The following is an 18,452-nucleotide window of genomic DNA, read 5'->3' on the forward strand; positions in this document are numbered from 1 at the left end:
TAATGTCAGTACAATAGACCCGCTTCAACCAGTCGTTCGTCTTTCTGTATTTTATGTAAGCCCAGGTCTGAACAAAAGCTTGACTTGGGCTGCGCTCTGGCAGCTGCCTCGTGTGATATGTTGCCTGTTCTAACGATACATCATTGTGATATATATGTATTCGTATAAGCCACGAGGTGTGTGTACCTTTAGGTGTGCCATAAATTAACACTAGATGTCCCAGTGGGCGGTTCTTTTGCCTCATAAATGCAGCAGTGCCAGCGAAAGGAGAAAACAATTAACCATTGCATGTAGGACGGACTCTCTCTCCAGCCCTCTCTGGTTCTCTCCGGTGGTCAGAGGGTGCGTGAGATCGTCAGTGGGTGATAATCACCGCATGGGCATTGGGTTACAAATGAGGCGATCGTTTATCTAAATGGGTTACATGATCATGAAATGCGTTTATTGCAGACGAGAGGAGAGTGAAAACTAAACAAATTTGGGTGTAAATGGGAGGGAAATTTCAGATGTAATATCTTCCCCATTCAGATCCCATCTAAAGCTTCTTTTGGTTAGATTTTCGCTCACATTTCTCATCTGTGAGCCCTTCCTGCCACAACTCTCGCTCTTAAGTCCAATAAATCTTCAAAACAAATCTCTGGATAAGCTACAATAGCAGTTAAGTGTGGAAAAACATGCAAAAAATCAATGAACTTGATGTGGTTTTCCCTTTGGAATCAAAATTTACAAAAAGTAATACAAATAAGGGAACATTTTGCTAATGGTGAGAAGATGTGCAGTCCACAAAAATGAAACCCGAGTCCCGGACTCTAGAGTCTAGAGTAAATTGCTGCCTATTTCCCAGGCGATGATAATCGAAATGGTAGTAGCTAAGGGTTGATCCAAAAAGCTACCCTCCGCAATGAGTAACATTAAAACTGCAATTGCACTAAAGGAGAAGCAACCCCCGGAATGAAGTAAAAGCAGAAAAACCCTTGGAACAATGACCCATCCCATCCCATCCCATCCCATACCCATCCTTCGCCGCCCTCCTTCGCCCCTTTTGTTGCCGTTTCTGCTGCTGCTGCTGCTTCTGCTTGATGGTGGCGCATTCTGGAATGACAAACAACAATAAAAATTCGATATCGAGTCGATCGATCAATAAGCAGTTACATACACACGCACACACACACACACTAGACATCCCGCTCGCTCTCCATTGCGTGAAATTACAGACAAAGAGGCGACACATAATACCCGTAGAGAAGGAGACAGACAGATGGAGTGCGTCGTGCTCCCTAGATTTGGAGAGGTAGGAGTGCGAGAGCAGCAGCAGCTGCGCAGGCGCCACAGTTGTCGCTTGGATCAGACCAGAGTCCAGGGTTGTCATCCCATTCGGGAGTAGCTGTGGCAGCAGCAGCCTCCTGCATTTGGTGGTGGATTGAAAACAACCGAACCCCGAGTACAGTAGCGCACGCCATCAAATGGAGAGTTTATGCGGACATAATGATTGAGATTTGAGCAAGAAGATACGTTCAGAAAATCCGGAATGAACAGCCTTTAAAACACATTCAATTCATAAAGTTCAAGATAATTACAATATAGCTAGTACTCAAGGCTAAACTTGAGAGGAAAACCCTCAAAAAATCCCCAGAGTAAGCTTGAACTTCTCTTCATAGTTTCCCTGACGTGCAGAGTTCTGGTAATCTCCAAACGCATAAACATTAGAGCCTCACGCACAATATCTCGTCCTCATTGCATTTGAGTTTCAAACATTTGTCACTGTCTCAAATATGGCCTGTGTGATGGCTCTAACTGTGTTTTCCATCCTTAAAAGGGGTGACATGCGTCGTTTGTCCAATTTGTTGCGCAATCATGATGGCAGGCCGCACAACGCCTGCCACTGCCTGGACTACGTGCCCCAAAAAGACCATGCAAGTCCATGTCCAAGTTCCAGGTCTTTTACTGGTAATTGGTTTGTCATTATAGCTTAAACAGAGACGGGGACGGAGACGGAGAGGCAGAGAAAGCCATGGAACGAGAGAGGACATTGAACCCTAACTTTAAGGAGTAAGATTTTGATTCGAAGAAATGGTTTTTCAGCTGCCGATCTTGACACGTACTACGCAACGGGAAGGGAGAACCTGAAGGGAAACCATCCCTTTCTTTTACCTTTCACACCTTTCATTCCCGAACAATATTTTCTGGCTAATTTATGGCTTGGACCACAGCTGACGATAGGGAGTTCCTTTCTAGAGTTCCTTTCTGATTTCTGGCAGTACTGTAATTATAAGGGGTACGCAGATCTAAAGGATCATTTCCGATACACATATTCCCATGATTTAAATGAAAGATTTATGTGAAAACTTTATCTCATTCAATGGGGGGCTCTATAAACCATTTCCATGCCGAACAGTTGCATTTCTAATGCGATGAGGGTGCCTCCTTAAGCTTTTGTTCTCGTAGCCAATTACTAAACGTCACCAGGGGGAGTTCGTAAGAGGGGGAATGATGGTTCATTCCATAGAACTATCGACCCCACAAAAAGCACAAAATATTCAATGGATTCAATGATACTTTATCGCCAAACTTAATCTACTCTTGAGGCAATGGGGGAATGGACTCTCATGACATGTGGCAAGTGGCATGGGGAACGGAAGGGAGGAATGGCTGATGTTGCACAGAACCCAACGATGAGGGCAACGATGTTTCAATCAGTGCGCAGCATTTTTATGAAATTTCTATTGGAATATGATGTAATTTAATATTGATTTCAGAAAGGGTTAAATCATTTGTTGGCTGCTTGTAATTGCAGTGTGATATACGGGAAGGAGGGGCTATAATTAATCCAATCAAGAAAACAGTCGAAGGAGCCTCCCTTTGAGGACCTCTCCGAGTATTCAGGATATACATACATACATATATCATCTAAATGGCCTCTCCAGCATTCGAAGGCTATTCCGATTCGTTTACCCGCATTCCCTGAAATTGTGTTTTAGTGTTGTTGTAGAAATCTTAATCGAATTAACCACAGGGCCACAGAAATCCGTGTACACATTATTCATTTGATTTCCATTTGCTTGATTTGTTGCTATTGAAATGTAATTTTTCTCAATTAAAAGGAAAGTATATGAAATCTGATGATGGGAAATACCAGAAATATATTGATTCTAAGGGGAAGTGGAGCTTTAGGTGAAAGGTACCTACTTTGCACAGCCATAAATCTTTTGCTGATTTCTGATCAAATTTAGCAATCGCATATTGTTATTTAATCCTTTTTTTCATCCACAGACAGATGTCTGCTGAGTTTATATCCCCCTCTGTCTGCTCTAAATGCCTTGTTCGCGGGATTATCGTTAGAGAAGGAACAGAGATGGAGAGAGTGAGAGAGAGAGGGGTGGATATATGGGAGTGGGAAGCCGGGAGCATGTGTGCTGATTTCTGCACTGTTGTGGGATTTAAAGCCGTATTAATTTTCAATAAGTGCAATGAGCTCTATGAATTGTTTGATAAATGGCACAGCGGGTTAATCCTGGGCTCATTGATGCGTATGGGAGTGTGGAATCGGGAGAAAAAAGGCTGAAGATCTCATCAAGCACGTGTTTGCCACGAAACTACAACGTGACAAGGCATATTGAACCACAAATTTGTTAATCTATGAGTTTGAGGGAAAAGGGTAATGGTAGATCTATTAACTATGAATGGAATATACTCGTACCTTTACCGTAATTGAGATTTTGGCTGCCGATCATTAGGCTGGATGCCTCATGATCCTGGGAGAGTATCTGATCATGAGATCACAGCACACCCAACTCGGCCCACAAATAGCATAGCAAACAAGTTTCATATAATGAAAAAAATATCCTTCATCCTTGATCTTTGTTAAACATACTATGAAATGAGGAATTTTCTTCCAATCACAGGCAGAAAATCAGTACAGAAAGCTAAAATAGTTCACATTTGAACTCCGCGCCTCAGAGATGACCTGGGATCGATACCATTCCATACTTAAATAAAAGACTGATATCGAATATTTCAGGTTCCATTTATTGCCGCCATTAGTGGCGCCATTTATTTTCCGTAGCAAAAGTAGGCAACATCATTTTTTTATTGATTTCAGCCTTAGCCAAGACAGCCACCGCGGAGTTGATCATTATATAATTATTGAATGAATGAATGAATAATCTCTGATCTCTCCTGATCTTCAAATTAAAATTTCAACAACATTCAGAATGTGCTCCCAAATGGTCTCTCAGTATTACGGTGTCTCTTCGTCCTCCAGGCATCTCCTCGATAATTCATTTTCTACTGTTTCTTGTATTTTAGGTAGAAAGTGTGGCCATAAGCAGTCCTGTGATGACCGAAAGATAGTTTGATTTTGAATGAGCAATTAGTCTCTTCTTTATTTTTGTTCTTTATTCTGAGGGAATGAGTGAATATTACAGGAAATCATTGCGCTTCCAAAGTACATAAACGTAAAATCTATAGCTGGAAAAAACGTTTTGGTGCCTCATTGATAAGAAAACAATGCCCTGGGAAAGCTGAGCTTTCTTCACTTACGGAAATACCTTTCCTTTATGGAATTTTAGTTGCACAGACGTCTTAAAAACTAATCTTAAAGGCATGTATGGCTCCATTCAACCTTTGTTGAACCTTAATCTTGAACCATAGACAGAGCTTATCAGAGAAATGACATACCAACTCCCATGGCACTTCCTATATAAGCACTCGGCTTGAGCTCAAGAAATAAATCGTTTCTCTGAAACCGTCCCAATGGTAAGTCAGGAATCCCTCGCATAACGACACTATATATCCCCTCCTTTCCTTTCGCAAATATAGAATATCCTGAGAAGTTTGCTTTTTCTTGCCCTGCACTGTGCTGCCCATGCAGATCGGGAAGGAAGTGGCGCTAGGCAAATCGTTGACGAGACGGACACGGCTGGCATAACATATCCATTCTATTGTGCCCTCGAACCTTTCCTGCCGGGATGCCCACTGGCTCCTACAACAGCAAAGACAACTCCTGAACCGACAACACCGACAACAACAACCGTGGAGACTACAACAGTAAAGACGACTCCTGAACCGACAACTCCGAAAACAACCACCGTTAAGACTACAACGGTAAAGACAACACCTGAGCCGACAACTCCGAAAACAACTACAGTGAAGACTACAACAGTAAAGACGACTCCTAAACCGACAACTCCGAAAACAACCACCGTTAAGACTACAACAGTAAAGACGACTCCAGAGCCGACAACTCCGAAAACAACTACAGTGAAGACTACAACAGTAAAGACGACTCCTAAACCGACAACTCTGAAAACGACAACCGTTAAGACTACAACGGTAAAGACGACTGCAGAGCCGACAACTCCGAAAACAACTACAGTGAAGACTACAACAGTAAAGACAACTCCCAAGCCGACAACTCCGAAAACAACTACAGTGAAGACTTCAACAGTAAAGACAACTCCTAAGCCGACAACTCCGAAAACAACTACTGTGAAGACTACAACAGTAAAGACAACTCCTAAGCCGACAACTCCAAAAACAACTACAGTGAAGACTACAACAGTAAAGACAACTCCCATGCCGACAACTCCGAAAACAACAACAGTGAAGACTACAACAGTAAAGACAACTCCCATGCCGACAACTCCGAAAACAACAACAGTGAAGACTACAACAGTAGAGACAACTCCCAAGCCGACAACTCCAAAAACAACTACAGTGAAGACTACAACAGTGAAGACAACTCCGAAAACAACAACCGAAAAAACAACGCCGACGACAACATCTGGGCTCCCCACAGATCCGACAACGTTACGACCAACCACGAGACCATCAACTTCTACTACTCCTAGGGGCCAACATGACATCCATAAGCACCATCACGTTCATTATCATGATTCTTATGATCCTGGCTGGCCGCTCCTTCCGCTGCCAGCGCTTCCTCCTCTGCCAGAACTTCCTCCTCTCCCAGCGCTTCCTGTTCCACCATTTGCGTTGCCTCTGCCTCTACCATTTCCTCTTCCGCTTCTATTGCCGCTATTGCCAAAGGTAAACTTAACCAAAGTTGAATTGCCACAGGTTTCATTACCAGAAGTTTCATTACCCGCTTTTCCTTCTTTGCCACAATTGCCGAGTCCCTTTGGTGGATTTCCAAGCTTTTTTTGGAAATCGGAGCCAAATGAAAACTAAGCGATAGATATCTGTAATCTACCTATGGATGTCTATATGTTTATTCTGGATTTCTCTGTTCGAATCACGCTCTGACCTTTTTCCAAGAACAAACACAACACATTCATCATTTCCCGCATTGCAATTTCGCAAAGTTCGTGCTGGGGGAAACTCAACTCAAAACTTTGGCTGATGCAATGCCCTGTAGAAATTACATCAGCAAATAAACAGAAACCTCAGGAAAAAAAACATCGGAACTTTCAACTCCAGAAGTCAACACCCCCTTGTGTTTGTTTGTTTGTTGTTTTCGCAAAGTTATAACATTATTTGTAGAGTTTTTTTTAAGGGAATTGCACTTAAAACAGTGGACAGTGGCAGTGTCGGCAGTGTCAGAGGGGTTTCCAATGCTGAAACGGATCTGTTTATTATTATTATTTTATATTCTCATAGATTTGATTGACTTTTGTTCACTCATTAGGCAATCATCAATCATAGTTAATCAAATTTATGACGCTATTTGGTGTTAGAATGGTTTATGACTTTGGAGAGGCTCTCGAAAGTTTAAAGAACTTTAAATTTCTAGAGATACGAGCCGTAAGCATCAGTGTTCAGATCTCCCCAGACGATGGCTGATAAATTATGAATGCCCTGGCACTGGGGCTCGTGACTCAAACAGGTGCAGAGGCAACTCTATAGACTGGAGACTAGACTGGAGTGGAGTGTGTATGAGCCTCCTCCCCTGAACCGACATGGTCGTGAAATGTTTCCTACAAAAGCACTACACAAAAGTTTAATTTATTCAAGACATTTCGTGTGACGACTGGAAGGCACTGCTGAACCGAAACAATAAATCCAAGTAAATGCATAAAAAATAAGTATAATTAAGGAAAAAAGCATTACCCAAAATGAAAGGTAACTGGTTCTGAACACGATATATATACCTGTATATTCTAGACATAAGTTAAGCCAACTTTCAATTCCGTTTCTGTTTAGAGGTTCGAGAAGCGGATATTGTGAGAAAGATACTATTACTATTGCTATTCTGTGATCATGTTATATGCATAAGCAAATGAGATAATCAGGGTGATTACTAGGGATTTTAATATTCAGATTCATGCTGGAACCACTAGACTAGACCCCTACAATTATCAACCAGCTGCTACTGCTGCCTCTAAATGAACCTCTACCACATCCCATGATAATGGTGATATAATAAACAGAGGGAGATCTCTCAGGCATCGGGGCTCATTGTGCTCTAAAAAGATCATTGGATCTCGGATCATTGGTTCCATTGTGTGGATTTACTTGCGGAAATATCAACATCACAGACAGCTCAAGGAATTGGTTCGGTTCGGCTTGGCTCGGTTTGGGTTCCTACTAGATGTAAATGTCACAACGATCTATACAGATCTGTTGATCTGCTTAACATTTGAATGACTTTGGAAGTGAATGGAAGTTTAGTTCTTCCATCAATACAAAAACCCTCCACAAGGTTATCTTTTTTAATATCACAAAATGTTTTATTCAGGTTTTGAGTCTTTAAGTTTAAGTACAAATTAGAGTTTTTATACATATAAGTAGATTATATTAAACTTTTAGACAAAACTTAGGGACTACGAGTAGCAACAAAAAAAACGTTTAGAAAAGACTTAGGGGCTACGAGTAGCAAAAAAAAAATACATGGCAAGCCTCCACTACACTCTACACCCTCTTTTTCTCTCTCTACTTCTCTCATCTGAGAAAAGTCAACAGAACGATGGAAAGCAGACTCCAGCCTACAATATTAGAGGCTCCACTCGATCGAGGATCTAATTCTTCAGCGGGTAACTGCGCCAAGGCCACCAATTGCTGATCATCGAGTGTCGGCCGGTAGCTCCAGTCGATCTCATTCGTCTTGCAGATCTGGGCAAATACTCGCGCTGAAATCTTGGGCGTACGCGTGCGCTTCGGCGATGTAAAATCCACATGATAGAGCCCGAACTTCTCCGTAAAGCCAGCCTTCCACTCGTAGCTGTCCATCAGGCTCCAGGCAATGTAGCCACTAATATTAACACCATCCTCGATGGCATTTAGAATGGCATCTAGATACGAATTGTAGTAGTCTACACGGGCATAATCATCCAAGCCCCCACGATCGCTCACGCCATTCTCAGTGACAATTATTTCGGGTGCATTGTACTCGCGGTGAATCCACTTGAGCAGGTTGTACATGCCCTTGGGATACGCCTAGAAAGATAAATAGAAATGGAAGCCACATGTTAGTAGAGTTCGTTGAACCACCTGTGTCAGAGCCAACCCCCCATTTGATTCCTTAGACCATAATTCAAACTGCAAATGGGATAAGTCACCCTCGAGCCTCAAGCCGCAAACCTCACTTCTCCCCCAGTTAATTACCTCATCCCCAGACCCTGCGGCCACAAGGGGGTTCTCATCTCCAGAGAGAACAATCAATTTGCTCAACTAATCCACAAAAAATTACTTTTCTAAGTTTAGAGAAGTTTAACGACTGATAGATACTTACTAAGGCCTGGGTTTTATGGTTCTAAGAAGTATATAATCCTAATGAAACTTGGAATTTAGGTGGAAATAAGTATGATAAATTAATCTTCTAATTTAGAGTGATGTATCTTCATAAGTATCCAGTCGTAAGTAAAGTTAGAATTTAATTTATAATATTGTACAAATTTTAATTTGGAAAGAATTACTATAAATAAATTGATCTATGAAATTTAAGAGCTTTATCTTTGAAAATGTGAAAGACACGGGCATTCGAATGAAAGTTCCAATTTAGGTAGAAATCCTTCTATCAGATTTGAGGCCTAAACGAACACATGAACATATTTATCTACATAGATTCGGTAAGGAATGCCTTCAGTAATGAACTAAAACTTACCTTTAGCCAAACAGAACCCGAACCGGGCCAATCGACACCCTCCTGACTCTCCACCACGCCCATGTCGTGATTGAACGAAGGCACTGGGAACTTTCCTGTGTTATTGTGACCATTACTCGTGACGAGATTACTCGTGTAGGAGTTAATGCCGAAGAAGTCGGCTGTACCACGGATGCGGCGGATTTCCTCTTGCGTGAACTCTGGCAGGCGGGAGCGGACACCGAAGCCCTGCTCTTTGCTGAGATTGCGGATGCGTTCGATCATCACTTTCGGATAGTTTCCATGCTTCGAGAAGATGGGGTGACCGAACCAACCCACATAGAACTGCATGGCACGCTCGGAGGCCTCGCGATCCTCGGCGGAATCGGCATTCTTTGGCTCTGGCCACGAAGTGTCCAGGGTGATGCCAATGCGTCCCTTCTGCCGCTGCTGGAAGAGATCCCGGTACATGTGCACTACCTCCGCGTGGGCCTTGAGCAGATTGTGACCACACAGGTAGGCGGGAATCCCCGGATAATTGAATGATGGTGCCATGTAATCCGCACCATAGCCGTGCTCACATACGTGCCAGGGCTCATTGATGGTGGTCCACATCTTCACTCGATCCCCATACATCTCCATCACCAGTCGGGCGTAGTCCTTGAACAGGGGAATGATCTCCGGATTGGTCCATCCACCCAGCTCCTGCAGCCGCTGCGGCAGCTCCCAGTGATAGATCGTCACCATGGGAGTGATGTTGTACCGCAGGAGTTCATCTATCAAATTGGAGTAGTACTTGATGCCGGCGGTGCTCACGTGATTCATATATCCGCCAGGCATTATTCGTGGCCATGACAACGAAAAACGGTACGTCCCCACATGGAGTTCTTTGGCCATTTGGACATCGCGGCGCCACTGCAAAACAAGAGAGCAACGAAAAATGGTTAAAAATTTGGAAACCAGTTGGAAGGCAGAGAGACATTCCATCGTTGCGGCGGCCTCCGGTTCTCGGGGGGCTATGACTTTGGACATGGCTTCGGGCTAATTGTCGTATGACTTTGGACATTGAGAACGATTCGGGGGCAGATACTTCTACTTCTAGACTGTAATGCGATCGTTGGGAAGGAAGGGGCGTTTAGCGTTGTATGGTTGTTCCAACATTTGATTCATTTATCAAGCCGTCTGACAACAATACTTGTACTCGTACTCGTACTCGTACTCGTATTCGTATGAATAACTAGATGGACAACCACCTGCCACTGACACTGCCACATGCTGCCACATTCAGGGGCTGCCTAACACCTGTAGTTCGTAGTTGAGGCTGTCTCCGAGTCTCTCTATTGATTGGCATTAGGTGGCGAATTATGACACAATTAATGTACGAGTATACGTACAAATACTCCAACACATGCTAATCGATAAATTATATCTAAATTATGGCAAATATTTCAATGCAAATTCCTTTTAAATAATTTCTTGGGGGAGGGAGAGAAAAGAGGAGCAACTACAGAAGGATAGCAACTAAATTAGATGTAGATTTAGATTAATATAACTATGAGATATCGATATATAAGCACTTCTTCTACTAGAAGATAAACTAAACATTTGCCAGCTTAAACTTTGATAAAGATAACTTAAACATCGATTGAGAACAATATTTTCCATAGAAGGAAAGCACCTAAAAGATCTCTTCTCTAAGCATTTAACGTTCCTTCAAGTTTAAAGACTTTTTAACATCTTAAATATCAACAAATAGGAGAAAGAAAGATCTGACTCTATAGACACAAAACCTTATCTTGAGACGTATCTTTATCGACATTATAAAAATATTTATCTTGAAAATGGGTCAGCTGTGCAGCCATTGAAGCCTTTTTTGCATAGATAACAAACAGCTCTCAAAGGTCATACTACCGAAGAACAGATCTACTCACAGCAGGTTATTCCAGATCTATATGCAAAGTATCCACAATAAATACTAATAAGAATAAAAAGATATTCCACTAATCTGAATCTGAATGGAATCTACGGCAGTACCCGAGTTCCGTTTAGCATTTAGTCACCGGCACGCCCTTAAAGTCTGCCCTTTGGCAGTGTCAGATCATTAATTAATTAATAAATTATAAATAAATGAAGAGCGATTAATCATGGCGTTAAAGCCTAGGCGCTGAAAGCGACAGATGGTAGACAAGTTGATCATGTCACCTGTAGAGGCATGGCATCTACTACCCGTAGAAGTGGTTATCAAACAGGTGGTGCTGCTGGCCCCAACCATGATCATTCATGATTTATGGAAGTCTCTGCTTGAAGATTTGTGGCATGAACTATGCAAATTAGTTTGTAATTGGAGGCTACTATGAGTGCCGTGCCAGTGGTGGCATCGCATGTCCACACTTGTACGCATTACCCCAGTACCCCTGCTCGTACTCTTAATCGTATTCGCATTCGCGTATCAATATGTTGTATGGCTACTTAATATGCTTAATATTTATACTGTAATTGCTTCAAGTCATGCCATTAAACATAATTGCCAAATGATCTTGGCTTTAAAAGTTATTGGGGGCAGAGGCTAGAGATCGAAGAAGATCTCTGGTAGCGTTCTTAAACTTCAGTCAGAGAAGGGTCTATTGAAGAGATAAATATCTAATAGATTGATGTGTTCGTAATCCAATCCTAAGAAGTAATCAAGTTTTAAGCCTCTGGATCTGTTAGTGATCATATTTCTGTTTGAAATAAAGCTATCATAGATCTCTGATTACTGATATTTTAATGAAGTACTTTAGGACTTGTCTTTAAAGAGATCCTTTGACCTAATACACTTGAAGGTTAGGACCATGCCGTACCCTTAAATGAGAGAAGACTCTCTTCTAAATCGTTCTGTTCAAACTCGCAAGTAATTATCCATAAATCCTAACATCGGAACCGACATCAAAGTGCATCGACTGTAATGTGGTCATATATTTTCCACGCGATTACCTCAGCGGTTTGCACCGTCTGTCTGCCTGGCTGCTTGTTTACTCAAAAGATCTTGAACTCTTTGCATAACTTCCACTCAAATGGTGATTCCACTCGATTGGGGATTGGGTCTGCTGTGTGCTGTCTGCTTACCTGATGATAGCTATCCGCAGTGATATCAGCACTCGAACCATCGACTATCTTCTCGGGATGTGTGTGGGTGAGAAAGTCCCAGATGGATTCACCCTTGTCGTCCGCATTCCATCCTCCCTCGATCTGATACGAGGAGGAGCCAACGCCCCAGAGAAAGTCATTGGGGAAGCGGCGATTGTTGCTCACTGGACTCCCCAGACATCTGCAGAAAAAAAACGATATGCCAAAGTGTTAATCAATATTATATTGTTTGATTATCTTCTGCCCCTCGCGAATCTCCCGCTAATCAAATGACATTCAAAACGTTGGCAAATATTACGACAATTTTTGTGAACTTTTTGGAGTTTGTTTAAATTTATACGTATGATCTAGTGATATCTACAACAATTACTGATCGATCGATCTGCCCAAGGTCTTCCCCAAATTAATCCAATTTCGGGGCTTTCTTTAGGCCAAGTTTTTGGGGAGTTTTGGCAGCTCAAGGCACTCCAAATGCTGTTTTTGTCTGGTAGCTGTTTTTGTCGCTTGTTTCTTATTTCATGTCTGTTATTTCACGCGTTTCTATAGCTGTTTTTGTCGTTAGTTTTCTCTGGTTTTACGTGCGCTTTGTGTCGTTGGGTTGTTTCGTATTTATTTAAATTAATGTCAAAGTATTTTTAGAACGATTTTGGTTATGAAGTATTTTAAATTTAACTACTGTTTTTATTGTTTCTTAAAATGCTACGCGTTTCTTGAGCTGCTTTTGTCGCTAGTCTTTGCCAAATTTTTGAAGTGTTCCCTTGCGACTTTTATCGCTTATTTTCTTTTCGTTTTTCTTTGATTTTTTCCATAGTTTTCCACCATTTTATTGCACACTTACGAGGCAATTAACACAACTGCAGGCAAACAAATTTTAAACATTTTTCTTATATCCTTAGACACGAAACTAGGTATTTTTTTTGTTATTGAACGAAAACTTTGGGCGTTTTAGGCGGCCTTAAACTTTTTCGTTCCGTTTCAAACTTTTCGCGCGTCTTGTGCGAGTTTTCTCGCGAGCGTTTTGAGCCCGATCACAAAACGTAAACGTTGGCAAATGAACGCTGGTCGCTTTAAGTCCTAGCGTTATAAAGCGTACGGCTGCGGAGCGGTTTCGAGGCCTCAGCAGCAGCAGCAGCAGCGGCGGCAGCGGCTGGCTGTCCGAGTGGCGGCGTTAACGTCAGCGTGCGTACCAGTCATAGACGTGTTCTTACTCTCCCACTCTCCATCTTTCCCTCTTTCTATTCCTATCTCTTGGAGAGGCTTAGCAGGTGTTGCAATCAGGGTGCATTTCGGGTGGGGTGAGGAATGCAAATGGACACAATTTCAGACCTTCATATTCCTTGGGATCGTCATAAATAGTACCCATAGAATTAAATCTGTAATGATTTTCAATTACTAAGTAATAATAAATACCCCACCTACTTCTTTATTATTATCTGATCAATCTTCATTGATAACCAATTATGAGATCGATATGCGTGAGGATGCAGATGATATTTTATCGTTTAGAGCACTCGTTGTCGAAGCCTTACCTTATCTGTTATTCACCTTGGTGTTGTTAAGATCTCTGTTTTGTTTTTTTGGCTTTTACCGGTTAAGTACGAACTTATGACAGATGGAACTTTTTGCCGCGAGAAGAATTCCCCTTCTTATGACGCGCACCTATATACGAGCACATACGAGTATATCACGCATTGGGAATCATGTCTTGGCAAAAAGTATTCAAATTTGTAGCAATCAACCGCTGGATAATGATAAATTCCAATCCCAATACCGATTGTACCCAATGAACCATAAAATATGGCCACAAAGGGCACGATTAGGCCGTAAACAAGTCGAAAATCGCTTTTATTTATAAGTATAGGGCGGAACTATTCCACTGTTACGAGCACATACTTTCTTTCAAGAGTCTTTTCAATTAAATTTCTACAATCGATGTCTGTTTAAATACAAGTGGAAGTACAAACAACAAGATACGCTAGGCGACTGTCTTTCCCAGAACAATGATAAGGAGAGAGTTCCTACAAGGGGGAAGCAAAGAAGCGATAGAAATCATATAGTATAATTAGATCGAAAATAACAGATAGCAAACTTTCCAGTTATAAACGTCAGTTACACGAAAAAACTTTGATTGGATCTGCCATCAGAATCGAAAGCCACCAAAACCAAAAACTCGTTCGGATCTTGGGGAATGCCCTCAAAAAAATAGAACAATGACTGTTTTGCCTTACAATAACCATTTTTCATATCCGCAATCGTTTCATACGACCCGAAGCCCCGGATCCAGTTCAACGTTTATGATATTTTAAGCCAAATATGTGCTAAACGAAAGAACGCGGACTGAAATGATCCGATGCGAATGGAACTGAAAGTCGTATATACTATATACGCAATACGTTCCAGCGTTACGAGGGAGTGTCACCATACCAGGTGTTCAGGTGCTACTGCTGCTCCTAAGAGGTTCAGAACTGGACCGCACTGAAAGCAATACATAAAATTACCACAGCAATTACCACATTTTACGATTAAAAATACAAATTTACAGACGGAAATGCTTTGGAAAATAATTAAAACTCTCCAAGACAGACAGATAGACAGACTCTCGTTCTCATATTATCTTTCACTTCATTTACATGATTCATTTTTCGAGCAGAACCAAGTTTCGGTGTTTTCTAGCAGCACGATGAAACGCATTGAACCGGTTTTGGCTCATAATCATTAATTATTTTTGTGTGGTTTGATTTTTGCATTTCTCGCTCACGTGGACTGGAGTGGGTCAATTGTGTGAATCACTGGCAGGCTTCAAGTGTAAAAATCCCCAAGATGTTGTGGGGGCACTTTGAATACGCATCAACGCATCGCATCGCATCTGTCTGGAAACCGAAACCCGACCAAAAACCCAGGGGAAAAGAAAAACCCCCGCAAGGAAACTGGTATTTGAAACATGACTATTTCCGTTCTTGATTTATTTGCTTTTGCGGTTGGAGGAATATTTGTAATTATTCCATAGGCTAGGGAGAATTGAACCTTTTCTGGTATTCATTTGAATTTGGCGCCCTTTTTGAAGTTGCTTCAGAGATGGAAGATACTGTTTAGGTATTTTTATGTTTTCCTGATCTATTGCTTCTATAAAAAAAAGGTTAAGTTTGTAATTTTTTTTTTAAATTTAAATTTAGTTTTACATCTCAATGTAGTTGCTACGTAGCAATGAATGGCACAGTGGCGCTTCGCAGCATCTTACGAATTGCGGACAAAGGCTGAAATGTATGAAAGTACTATGTATATTTTACATTTTACGCAAAACGAATTTTTTACATATTCGTTTTTGTTAACTTTTTGCCAGTTCAGTTCTAGCCAGGGATTTGCTCTCTATTTTGTGATGGGATATCCTCTCTTCGTGGAGGGACTTTTCCTCGCCATGTCCTTTTCAGCTCAACGTGTTATTTGTTTGACCTTTTTCGTTAAAGCGTTTCTTTAGACAAAATCCAATAAAAGTAAGTATTTAAATGAAGCCAGTCAAGTAGGAAATTGATTTATTAATCGGATAAAATTATGTGGGCATGGCTAAATGTTCTATATGGCTAGTAATATTCGACGGAATATCAAAAACAAGGAATATGTATGATAGAACTTGAATTTGTCAGTATATTTACGGTACATTTCTAAAATGAGACAGTATATTTCGGTATATTTCTGAGGGTCGGTAGTTCGTGTAATTTTATTTGTTTTTGATTAAACATTTAATTTATAATCGACCAAATGAAAATAAGTGCTTTAAATTGGCAAATCTTATAGAAAATTTGATACATTTAACGAATAAAATTAAACGATCAGTGGTGAGGGTTCTAAGCCGAATACGAAAACCGCAATCATATGTGATTCAAGAAGAAGAAGAACGTCAACAAATATTTGGGTGTTGGGGGCAACACGTGCGCCTCCTTTTTCGACGACTTATTGAATAAAAAACAGCTAAAACAATGGAATTGTTCACAGTTAATCGGTGAGTTATATAGCACACACAACAAACTGTGATATTAACCCAAAAAACCGCAGATATACAGAGGATCTAAGGACTCCCAAAGACAAGGAACAAAAGACATCAAATGAAGATGAAATTCTGCAAAAACTGCTCCAAAAGGCAGCCAAACGGAAGAGGAAACATGAGAAAGCTGAGACCAGAAAGCAGGAGGAAGCGCCTCCAGAAGAGAAACCACAAGTGGAGGACACAAAAGTAGAAGAAGAAGAGCCGGCGGCAAAAGAAACTCGAAAAGAAGAAGCCACAGCAGTGGAGGATCCAACTAATTCACAAGACTTCAAAATACTTGGCGACGATGTTTCTGCCATGCGCAAGAAAGTGACAGAGGTGCTGCCCCCCTGGCTGGCATATCCCACGATCATCGAAGGGGGCAGCCTCCTGCCAGACGACGACTTGGAGGCTGGCAAAGACGAAGCTTCCATCGAGAATCTAAGCTACCTGAAGGATCACACACGACAGGCCCTTAAGCAGATGAAGATCAAGCGCCTGTTCCCCGTGCAGCGGACCGTCATACCATGGATCCTGGAGGCACAGGGCCAGCCGGCGCCCCTGCGCCCACGGGATATTTGTGTGTCGGCTCCCACGGGTAGCGGCAAGACCCTGGCCTTTGCCATACCCATTGTCCAGCTGCTGAACAACCGAGTACGTTGCAAGGTGCGCGCTCTGGTGGTGCTGCCAGTGGCCGAGCTGGCGCTGCAGGTCTTCAAGGTGATTCGTGCGTTGTGCAGCAAAACGGAGCTAGAGGTCTGCCTCCTTTCTAAGCAGCACCGCCTGGAGGACGAGCAGGAGAAGCTGGTGGAGGTCTACAAAGGACAGATCTACAGCAAGGCTGACATTGTGGTCACAACACCAGGTGGGGGATTCGGAGTCAATCTTTAGAGCATCTTTTATTGTTCATCTCTCGCTTTGCAGGTCGTCTGGTGGATCATCTGCATGCCACCAAGGGTTTCTGCCTGAAGAGCTTGAAGTTTCTGGTCATTGACGAGGCGGATCGCATCATGGATGCCTTCTTCCAGAACTGGCTCTACCATTTGGACAACCATGTGCGGGAGACCGCAAATCAGCTGCTGGCTGGCACACAGCCTCCACTTTGCCTAAAAGAGCTATATGCCACTTATGGGAAGGTGCCCCATAAGCTATTATTCTCTGCAACGATGTCGCAGGATCCCGAGAAGCTGCAGAATCTGAGACTCTTTCAGCCCAAGCTCTTTACCACGGTGTTTGCACTGCCCGTTCCCAGGAGTGAGGAGCAGGCGGATGGAGACGAAGAGACCACTCCAAACACTGGACACTTTGCGGGCAAATACACCACTCCGGCGGAGCTGACAGAGCAATTCTGTGTGACGGAGCTGCGCATCAAGCCGCTGACACTGTTTGCTCTCGTGGAGAAGTACCAGTGGAAGCGATTCCTCTGCTTCACCAACAGCACGGAGACGGCCAATCGATTGGCATTTGTGATGGGCAAACTCTTCTCCACGGGCCCCACCAAAGTGGCCGAGCTATCCGGCAAACTGTCTGCCCTAGTGCGGACCAAAACCCTGACGGACTTTGCCAGAGGCCGCATCAACGGCCTGATCTGCTCCGATGCTTTGGCTCGTGGTATCGATGTGGCCGATGTGGATGTGGTGCTCTCCTACGAGACGCCGCGTCACATCAAGACCTACATCCATCGTGTGGGTCGTACGGCTCGTGCCGGAAGAAAAGGCACAGCCGTCACATTGCTCACGGAACAGGAGCAGGCGCAGTTCAAGAAGATGCTCAACGAAGTGGGCAAGGCGCTGGGCGAGGAGGTCAGCGTTTCCGCAGACACTGAGGTCCGTCATGCGGATATCTACAAGCAGGCAATGGAGGAGCTGCGCAAGCGACAGGAGAAGGAAAAGACCATTAAGATTGTGCAGAAGCGCCGCGTGGCCCAGCAAACAGTGCTCCACAAAAAACAAGAGGAAGCTGCCGTAAATCCCAGTCGCCCTCTGACTTTTATGCAAAAGCTACAGTTGAAGGCAGGAGGAGCACGACATGTTGCGGATGAACCCCACCAGAAGGAGAACAAATCCAAACCTACAGCGCAAAAGGGAAAAGGAAAATCAAAGCCCAAGGAGACCAAGAAGCAACGTTTGGCCAAGCAGCGAAAGGCCATCGAGGAGTGAACTTAAGCTTAGAAATGATTGTGTATATAGGTCTCTATATTATACGTTATATATGTACCCGTATGTGCTTCTGTATGTGGGTTTTTTCAATTTGTTTGTTGTGTGCTTT

General features: G+C 42.7%; 3 protein-coding genes across 3 annotated transcripts; 2 read left to right on the forward strand and 1 right to left on the reverse strand.

Moving 5' to 3' along the window:
• The first annotated feature begins 1,772 nt into the window (after positions 1–1,772).
• On the forward strand, positions 1,773–6,049 carry LOC117186492 (salivary glue protein Sgs-3-like). Its single transcript, XM_033387373.1, has 3 exons — positions 1,773–1,947; positions 4,871–5,730; positions 5,798–6,049. Exons 1-3 carry the CDS (start codon positions 1,773–1,775, stop codon positions 6,047–6,049), a joined length of 1,287 nt encoding a protein of 428 aa, XP_033243264.1.
• Positions 6,050–7,706: 1,657 nt separating this feature from the next.
• On the reverse strand, positions 7,707–13,214 carry LOC108153455 (myrosinase 1). The gene is made up of 4 exons (XM_017283475.2): positions 13,002–13,214; positions 12,143–12,344; positions 9,059–9,952; positions 7,707–8,391 (listed from the first exon to the last, which is right to left on the reverse strand). The coding sequence occupies exons 1-4, from the start codon at positions 13,040–13,042 to the stop codon at positions 7,897–7,899; spliced, it is 1,632 nt and encodes a 543-aa protein (XP_017138964.1). The 5' UTR covers positions 13,043–13,214; the 3' UTR covers positions 7,707–7,896.
• A 2,647-nt stretch (positions 13,215–15,861) lies between these two features.
• Positions 15,862–18,433, forward strand: LOC108152885 (probable ATP-dependent RNA helicase Dbp73D). Its single transcript, XM_017282524.2, has 3 exons — positions 15,862–16,160; positions 16,214–17,049; positions 17,109–18,433. The coding sequence occupies exons 1-3, from the start codon at positions 16,138–16,140 to the stop codon at positions 18,341–18,343; spliced, it is 2,094 nt and encodes a 697-aa protein (XP_017138013.1). The 5' UTR covers positions 15,862–16,137; the 3' UTR covers positions 18,344–18,433.
• Positions 18,434–18,452: the final 19 nt, after the last annotated feature.

The sequence above is a fragment of the Drosophila miranda genome, chromosome XR, assembly GCF_003369915.1.
Source record: "Drosophila miranda strain MSH22 chromosome XR, D.miranda_PacBio2.1, whole genome shotgun sequence".
In the NCBI taxonomy this organism is placed as follows: Eukaryota; Metazoa; Arthropoda; class Insecta; order Diptera; family Drosophilidae; genus Drosophila; species Drosophila miranda.

Excerpts from the sequence above, each read along its gene's own strand:
- LOC117186492 (XM_033387373.1), top strand. The coding sequence starts at position 1,773 with ATGGCCTGTGTGATGGCTCTAACTGTGTTTTCCATCCTTAAAAGGGGT. Across the intron at positions 1,948-4,870 it reads AAGTTCCAGGTCTTTTACTG|ATCGGGAAGGAAGTGGCGCT; the intron begins GTAATTGGTTTG and ends CTGCCCATGCAG. Across the intron at positions 5,731-5,797 it reads CTACAGTGAAGACTACAACA|ATCCGACAACGTTACGACCA; the intron begins GTGAAGACAACT and ends GGCTCCCCACAG.
- LOC108153455 (XM_017283475.2), bottom strand. The coding sequence starts at position 13,042 with ATGTTTAAAATTTGTTTGCCTGCAGTTGTGTTAATTGCCTC. Across the intron at positions 9,953-12,142 it reads CTGCGGATAGCTATCATCAG|TGGCGCCGCGATGTCCAAAT; the intron begins GTAAGCAGACAG and ends CTTGTTTTGCAG. Across the intron at positions 8,392-9,058 it reads CGGGTTCTGTTTGGCTAAAG|GCGTATCCCAAGGGCATGTA; the intron begins GTAAGTTTTAGT and ends TTATCTTTCTAG.
- LOC108152885 (XM_017282524.2), top strand. The coding sequence starts at position 16,138 with ATGGAATTGTTCACAGTTAATCG. Across the intron at positions 16,161-16,213 it reads GAATTGTTCACAGTTAATCG|ATATACAGAGGATCTAAGGA; the intron begins GTGAGTTATATA and ends AAAAAACCGCAG. Across the intron at positions 17,050-17,108 it reads CATTGTGGTCACAACACCAG|GTCGTCTGGTGGATCATCTG; the intron begins GTGGGGGATTCG and ends CTCGCTTTGCAG.